Source organism: Alexandromys fortis, unplaced genomic scaffold (genome assembly GCF_014885135.2).
Source record: "Alexandromys fortis isolate MF-2015 unplaced genomic scaffold, M_Fortis_MF-2015_v1.1 scaffold_3, whole genome shotgun sequence".
Taxonomy (NCBI): Eukaryota; Metazoa; Chordata; class Mammalia; order Rodentia; family Cricetidae; genus Alexandromys; species Alexandromys fortis.
In genome coordinates, this window is record NW_026067909.1 from 23,400,615 (window position 1) to 23,409,514 (window position 8,900).

The 8,900-nt window shown below is 49.2% G+C and overlaps 1 protein-coding gene across 1 annotated transcript in view; it reads left to right on the forward strand.

The window, feature by feature from the left end:
- Nucleotides 1-6,078: 6,078 nt before the first annotated feature.
- Xkr5 (XK related 5) overlaps nt 6,079-8,900 on the forward strand; it is a 23,399-nt gene continuing 20,577 nt past the window's right edge. Inside the window, exons 1-2 of the mRNA XM_050136518.1 lie at nt 6,079-6,148; nt 8,220-8,403. Coding sequence (XP_049992475.1) covers nt 6,091-6,148; nt 8,220-8,403 — 242 coding nt within the window. The 5' untranslated portion in view covers nt 6,079-6,090. The remainder of the gene's footprint in view (nt 6,149-8,219; nt 8,404-8,900) is intronic.

The window sequence follows — 8,900 nt, forward strand, 5'->3', positions numbered from 1 at the left end:
CTTTAGCCTTTCCCTGCAGATTCCATGTTATTCATACTACTCTGGGCCTATTTTGCACCTTTTGAATAAGACACAGCAAATGCCTCTAGATCCTTGCATTCTGTATCCACCCTACTTCCGCTTCTACTGCTCCTCTCCAAGGGCTTCACATAGGAAAGAAAATATTGTACGTATGTCCTTTCCAGTGTAATGATCGCAAATCCTATATGAAGGTCGATCCCTGATACTCTCCCTGGTGAGTGAATTCCACAAAGTTCTGCTTATATGAATGCCCCCCAGCGATCAATTATTCAAAACATCCTTAAAGCAGAAAAGTCTGTGCTTGTTTTGAAAAACCGTGTCTTGCTGTTATCAATTTTACTAAAACCACTGTATCTACAGCCAGAATATTCAGGTATTTCTGTTCCTTCCTGCAGGAACCGGCATGTTCACAGATTTGACCTTTATGGATGACAATGTCAATTGCTTTAGAAATGGAGGACAATGTTTCTACGATGACTGCCCCTCCTTCTCTGACCAAGTCGGCAGCTGTTACAATAACGTAGGCACGTGCTGCAGAAAACCCATAACACAGTGAATGTCAGACGCCAAAAATCACATAAAGGACGTGGAGCATCTTTTTTAATAAAGGAAATCATATTTTGAAGAATGTCATCAAAAGAATAAAATCAATCCCCTGTGAATTTGGAGTAGGATAAGGCATATTTTTCGATGGCATTTAGAATGAGGAACTGGACAGGGCACAAATTCTGCCTGGTCAAGAGGGATAGCCAGGGATGGAGCAAAATTTTATAAAGCACTTAATTTTATAAAGAGTCCAAATTTAGAATCGCTCCTTTCTTTTCAAGACAGAAATTTCAGGTGACTAGAAAAGGGAGTCGGGTTATGGGGATCTTTTCGGCCTGTGACGAGCTTCTCTCTCAGCTATCTCCCGGTCTTCACTAGGGTTTCTGCTGCTGTGATAAAACACTGTGGTCTTGAGTGACTTGGCTAGGAGAGGGTCGGTTTCACATACACTTCCACAGCACAGTCCATCATGGAAGGAATTAGGGCAAAAACCCAAGCAGGGCAGGAATCGTGATGCAGTGATTGGTGCAGAGCCCCTAAGGGTGCTGCTTACTGTCTTGCTCCTCATTGCATGCTCAACCTGCTTTTCTTCCCCCTTTGGTTTTTTGAGACGGGGTTTTTCTGCACAGCTTTGAAGCCTGTCCTGGAACTTGCCCTCCTTCTCACTGTAGTTGCTTCAAAGGGGTGAAGGGTTTCTCTGTTTGGGGAGGCCATTTGTTTGTTCCTGGCTGCCCTGAAGCAAAATAACCACAGAGAAACTGCATTAATTAAATCACTGCTTGGCCTATTAGCTCTAGCTTCTTATTGGCTAGGTCTTACATCCTAAACTAGCCCATCTCCATTAATCTGTGTATTGCCATGTGGCTGTGGCTTACCAGGTAAAGTTTTATCCCCAGCATCTGTCTCTGGGCTGGGCTACATGGCATCTCTCTGACTTCGCCTTATTTTTTTTTCCCACAAGCGACCTCCTACATTTTTCTTCTCTTCTTATCACTGCAGCTGTTGCAAAGGAGGTGAAGGGCACTATTGCTGCCCTGTCTCTAAAGACTGTCAGAACACTAGGAAAATGTTACCCCAATTCACTCTATTCACTTCCAAAGCAAATAAGCACCTGTCTTAGTGGAACACGCTGGTGCAGCTTGTTTAGCTGAAAGCTAAAAGATTCAAAAGGCCACGTGGAATTCTTTATAATCACCCTCTTAATAAAGTCAATCATTCTTTGAAGTATGCCTTCTTGTTGCTAAAGTGGTTACAAGAAGGAATGGGGGCCGGTATAGAGAAAACACACAACATACACCATGAATTTCTCAAGCAATAAGTTTAAAATATTATTTTAAAATCGGGGGGAGCCAATGGGATCTTCAGCAGACTTGAGAAACTACTTAACAGAATTAAAAACTGTAGTTATGGTTCAGAGTGGCATGCACTGCTGCCCTCTGCTGGTCGTGCTGGGAGTTCACGTTCTGAGTCCCATTGTGGGACTTCAAGTCCATTGGCAAAAAATGAAGCTGCTGAGACCCCTACTGGCAGAAAATTATACAGCACCACACAGCACTGGTCTGAATCAACACATGAGAAAGCTGCTTTGAGTGCTGAGCCTCCTCAGACAGGTTCTTGGAGTCCCTGCTGCAGTAAGGTCCCTAGTGTGGAAATTCTTGCCGGAATTACCCAAGCACCCCACACCGGGAAATGTAACAGGTCTGGAAGGAGGCACTGACTTGGGGTATCCAGGATAAAGATATGTTGCCCACGGGACTGTAGGCTCCTGGAAGGGCAGGGGGGATCTTTATTGGAGCTTCACTCTTGATAGCAATGTCGTGCTCTGGAACGAGAGCTGCGCAATCTTGCTCCTTATAAATATGGCCACAGGGCTGGAGAGATGGCTCAGAGGTTAAGAACATTGCCTGCTCTTCCAAAGGTCCTGAGTTCAATTCCCAGCAACCACATGGTGGCTCACAACCATCTGTAATGGGGTCTGGTGCCCTCTTCTGGCCTGCAGGCATACACACAGACAGAATATTGCATACATAATAAATATTAAAAAAAATAAAAAAAAATGCTTGCTGGGATGGAGAGATGGCTCAGTGGTTAAGAGCATTGCCTGCTCTTCCAAAGGTCCTGAGTTCAATTCCCAGCAACCACATGGTGGCTCACAACCATCTGTAATGGGGTCTGGTGCCCTTTTCTGGCCTGCAGGCATACACACAGACAGAATATTGTATACATAATAAATATTAAAATAAATAAATAAATATGGCCACAACTGGGCTTAGGGACACTGCTGTCCAATGGGCATCTCAGGGGTGAGTCTCTCTTCCTCTCTGCATTCTATACAAGGTGAAAATGATGAAGATCCTTTGCTGTCTCGTTCTGATGCTCAGCTTCTTCTCCCAGACCACCCAGGTGAGCCTAGCAGACCTTGAAGCATTGGCAAAGCCAGGGTTGCAAGGGCACAGGAAAATGGGGGACAATAGTCACAGGCAGAACACCAGGAGCGCTCACCCTAGCTGGAAGACATAAAGTGACAACCTTCAAAATCTATGAGCTGTCCCCTCACACAGGGATGAAACATAGGGATGAGACTGTCCTGGGTATGGATGCAGGCTTACTCACAGGCAGACACTCACCTTCTTCCCGTGTTTTAGCTGTATACAAAGGGCATGCCTTGTGCGGAAAGTATTCTTAGCCTGTAAGGTCTTCCCACAGAAAGGTCACATGTGTACCCAGTGAGAGATTCAACCCCGGCCCCATAGTCACTGGGGTTATGAATTGGTGCTCTCTGGATATACTCCATCAGACAAGGTGGTCCTGTAGTGAGTTAGGACCAGAGACTCACTCAGTGTCCGTGTGGACAGTACAAAGAAGCTTTCATGTCCCTGGAACATCTGACATTATTCCGTTGGTTAAGAGCTCCACTTGCATCATAAGTCACATGCTTGGAATGCTAGGTTTCCTCACACTACCTCACTGACTCACACATGGGGATGCCTGACAACAGGCACTGGCCCAGGGTTCCAAAGATGAGAGCTAAATCAAATCGCATCCAGAAATATATTCTCAGAATTACAGAAGCCTCCAGACAAATTGCAGGAGGTTAGACCTCAGGGCTTCACTCTGAGATGCAGCTCCTCCCTTAAGGGTGTCTATGAGCATAGGAAATCCCATCCCCATTAAAACAAGGCCACACTCAGGTCTCGAGTTGTCACATCCCCTGAGCATCATGGCAGTCTGTCCTCTCTGCTCTGGACCCAATGGGAACCATGAGGATCCACTACCTTCTCTTACTGATGCCTTGCAGTATGGCAGGTAAGTCTCAACACCAATTGGTGGAACACCCAGAAAAGCCTGGGGATAGAGGATTCAAATGGAACAGAGATCTGGTCCTATGCCTGATGGGTAAGCAGGAACATATCCTGGTTGAGAGGCCTGAATCACCAACCTCCAGAGTCTACAAGGAGCCCCCTGGAAAGAAAGACAAATCTCATAGAGATGCCTGGCTACTCACAGACTGCTCACATCACCCTCTGGGATATGACATATCCTGGGCTTAGACATATCCTGTGTGGAAGGAATTCTTCCTGCCTTGAGGAGAGCTCCTCAGACTGAGAAGCCAGATTTTCATCCAGAGAGAGGCCACCAACAATCCAACCAGGCCATATCAGCTGGGCGGGGCCTGGAACTCACCAAGAGTGTGGAGAGTTTTTTGGATTTTTTTTGTTTTGTTTTTATTAATGTTCAGCTTTATTTTTTATGAGACAGAGTTTCTCTGTGTAACTACCCTGGCTGTTCTGGAACTCACTGAGATAAGCTGGCCTCAAACTCACAATGATCAACCTGCCTCCCAAGCACTTGAATTAAAGCCCTGCGCCCCCACCACCTGTGGTCCCTGTGAGTGTGGAGAGTCTTGAGACTACAAGGAATCTCTCAACTGAGCTTCCTTTTCCTCATGAATCGTCTTCCCCGGTCATCATGAGGGGTAACAATACCAACATCTCCAGGCTAAAGCCATTTGGACCCTGCAGAAGGAACCTAAGCTCACCTCAAAGTGCGCTCTCTGATGATACAGTAGCTTCTGAGTCATTCCTGCTCCTGTAAGTAACCCCTCCCTCATACTCCTGTGAGGAACCCCAGTAAGAACTAATTGTTTCACCAAGTTGGACATTGGTGCGGCCATTACTTTTGTCAGTCATGTTATATCTCCTCAGGAAAAGTCTCTCACAACAATCTCCCCTAAGTCAGGCCCAGGGGCAAAATGTCAACTGTCAGGTGAAGGCTCTTCCCTCCTCTCATAATATACTAGTGAAAAGAGACATATTACCACATGGGGGGGAGTAGTTAGGTGATCTAAGTGATTTGAAGAAAAAGAAGGCAGAGAGAAGGGAGGTTAAAGGCACAGGGGGCTGTCCATGATCATGTCCATGATCACCCTCCTTTACCACACAACCCTCAAATCAGATAGAAAATCCCAGCTGGAATTCCCTGCTGTGTCTTCCGGCAGCTCCTTCTGTGTTCTGTATTTACAACACGCAGAGTCTGAGGGAGGTGACCCTCCACACTGTGCACAGCACACAAGGCAGAGCAGAGAGGCAGCCCATGTCCTGATGCTCCACTTTGTCCTCCTTGGACTGGTTTTAACAGATAAAATATGGGATATGTAGCTATTTCTCAAACCATACACCTAGAAATTGGGGACAATGTTGTAAGGCTGTAAAGCATACTGCGATGTTCCCCGTCTCACACCAATCACGAACAGTGTTTCTTCCCAGGCTTAATTGCTCCTTCTCGGGAATTCTGTTAGGTCCTGTTGGGCAGAATCTCTGTAGACCTGGTCTCAGTAACTTTTCTTACCAAGTCCTCTTTGCTCGGTGGTTATAAACTATCTCCCTTCACAACCTCCCCCCAACTCGGACATCAGGAGTTCACGTTCTACATAACTGCTGCCTTGTAACACATGCAAGGGTGATGCTTTTCCATCTCCCAGAAGACTTTCCTTGGGCAGGTTTACTTCTGACTTTGGGGGAACTGGATTAACCGGCAAGGATTCCTCGGGAAAGGTCTGTTAGCAAAACGGCTGTTAAAGGCGGGAATGTAGCCTGCCTTTCCCTTTCGGGCCACACAACTGAAAGATTTCAAAAGACTCAATCAGCTATTCAAATCCCACTTTTCCAAGACACACACACACACACACTCCACTGTACCCTGATTTGTGGTTAACCAATCTGAGCAAATCCTCTGACTGTGACCACTGTAATCACCCAGTGACTAAACTTTTGCACCTCACAACAAACCCACTGTGCCCTCCAACCCTTAGGATGTTGGCGGGGAGAAGGGGACAGCATACAAATTTGGCACAGATCAAGTGAGACTGCTGCCTAAGAACCTGTCCACCCCCATCCCGACGTCCCCGCCCTCACCCCCACTCCGCTAGCTTGGACGAAAAGCCTTGGGGCCCCAGGCCGGAAGCCTCCCCTGCTCGGTGGCGGGCAGGGGAAGGGGCGGGCGCAGGAGGCAGCAGCGCAGAAGATGTACGCGGGGCTCCTGGGACTCTCTGCCCTGCTGCAAGCGGCCGAGCAAAGTGCGCGTGAGTGCAGCGCAGCCCGCGAATGCTCACCCCTCCAACACCCCACTCCAATCCAGTGTGCGGGGCACGTCTGCCACTGCTGTCCCAGCAGACGGCAAACTGCCGCCCGGTGCACACACAGTAGCTCCCCTCCCAGCCTGCAGAGCACTCCCGGTGCGATCCCCTCACTGATGCATGATTCCCTCCACCCATGCAGACACCCCTCAGTGCATGATATGGATCCTCTCCACACCCCAAACCCGGGGTCCTGAATCCCTGTCCGCTATTTGCTCCAGCCCACGCTGCGTGAGGAGGCTGCGTGGAGCTCCAGCGCTTGGTGAGGTGCCCTGGCTCCCTGGTCACCCGGGCTCCTGGCTGGGGTTGCCGGTGTGAGCCGAGGGCTGGGAGAGTGGAGGGTTGGTATCCCAAAGGGCACTGATTTCCCTTTGGGGTTTGGGACAGGGCAGACCGCTGACTGCTGGGCACACGGGTCCTGTGGGCGGTGGAGGTGAAACAATATGGCCATACTTTTCGCGCCTTTCACGTTTGAACTCGTAACCCTTTCGGTGCTGGCGTCTAGTGCTTCTGCCCACTTCCGCCACTGTCCTACAAGGCCTTGCCCCTGAAGAGACTCCACCATCCTTAACCTCTAAGGTTCCTCCACCATCCTGAATTTCCAAGGTTCCGAGTGCCCTCTTGGACACGATACCTCTGAAATTTACTTTTAATTTGCAACGTAGTCCCTGCAAATTCCTGTTCCGTCACCCGCTCAGAATTCCAAAGGGCGCTAGACTGCACCTGGAGAAACCAGGATGCTCAGGGCTGCCCAAAGTGACCCAGACACCCTAGCTTTCTAACAGGGAAGGGTTGAATGCTTAGCAGGGAGCTCATGGAGTTAGAGCACTCGACAGAACCTCAGGCCAAGAAAGGAATGGCAGCAATTCCTCTGCCCATAGCTGCTTGGTTCCCAGCTGTGCCTTGGAGCCTTGGGCTTGTGCCTGCAGATCCGAATTCCTTGTGAATACTGGAAAACGCCAGCGACAGTCGTGTGAAAGGATGGCTGGGTGCCCTCCACTGCTGTCCTCAGTAATCAGCAGTACCAACACAGTTCCTTCCTGATGCCAATGTTACATGGCCAGATCTCTGCTGGATAACCCAGGCCACTGGAGAGGGTGGGCTGGATGGACAGCTCTAGAGCCAGCTAGGCTACAGAAAGGTCAAAGCTGGTCTGAGCAACTTAGCAGAACATTGTCTCAAAACAAGGTGGAAAAGCGGCCTGGGGGAGATCAGTGGTGGAGACCTTACCTAGCATAGGCACAGCCCTGAGTTCAAGTCCTAGGACCCCAAATCAAAAGAGAGGACAAAGCCAGCCTTACTCAGAACGTGACTCAATTCTAACAAGAGGCTCTGATAGGCAGCAACAGCGTGGGGAGGATGAGATCACTCCATGCTATCGGCTCCCACATCCCTGGGGCTCCCCGTACATTCAGGTCCTTGGCACATGTTCTGTGTAACCTCACAGACAACCCCACACACGGCCACTACCCTTGTGCCTGTCTTATTTCTAGCAGGTTCTGCTGACTCTTTGTTAATAGTAAAGATGCTGTGTAGGGTTGCTTTGGAACCTTTGGTTTTTGTTAAATGGCCTAGTGGACAAGGAGTCGGGACAAGCCTAGGAACGCTCACAGGTCCCAGGGTTATAGAGGCAGGGCATGCCATTTGGGAATACTCATTTGACCAGAAGCCAGAAACTTTGGCAGGGCTTCCTCAGACAAGACAGGGTAAAAAGATTCGGAGGACGTGGTCTTCTGTGGGTAGTTTCTGTGGGCTTTGGCCTTAAGGGAGGTCCCTATTCTCTTGGCCCCTGACCTTGGACTGGCCAGGGCAGAGAAGTCCCACGGTGCATGGACGTAAAATGAGCTGTCAGCTGGCTAGCATCCTTATCCTGGGTGCGTTCCTGGAAGAACGCTGCTGTCTGTGGCAGGAAGGTTTTGAGGACAAGCACTGTAACAAGAGAGATCTAGTGTTTAGAAAGCGGTCGCCTAACTCTGTCCCTTCAACACCAACACCCTCATATCGTCTCTCCCCCCAGGTCTCTGCGCCATTGTTTACTACTTCTCCACAGGTCACCTCCTCTGGGGGTGGCTGGCCCTTTCTCTGCTCCTGCCCGGCATCCTGGTCCAGGCCCTGAGCTATCTGTGGTTCCGCGCGGATGGGCATCGGGGTCACTGGTGGCTGGTGTCGCTGCACCTCCTGCAGCTTGGCGTCTGGAAGCGGTAAGAGCAGCCCTCTCTCTTCCATCTGATGTAATGAAAGAATTCCTCTGTCCATGCACACTCCCACCTTAAAGGCATGGGAGCTCAGGGCTGTACCTCTGCTTGGCACTGGCATCCTGAAACATTTCTGACATCACGGGGTTCCTCCTGATGGCGCCAGTGACCTTTCAAATGCTGTCTTCTTGTCTTTAGCCAGATTCTCTATCACCCCTTAATCAACCTCTAGTGCTACAGAATTCAGTTTACTTTAAAGTGCTCCACCTGACCCCGACGATCTTAGTCCACGACAGTGACACAGAATTAGCTGACCACAAACTAGATGGTAAGGCCCACACGATGCCATTTGCTTTATTTTTTTTTAATTTTTTTTAAATTTATTTATTTATTTATTTATTAAAGATTTCTGTCTCTTCCCCACCGCCGCCTCCCATTTCCCTCCCCCTCCCCCAATCAAGTCCCCCTCCCTCGTCAGCCCAAAAAGCAATCAGGGTTCTCTG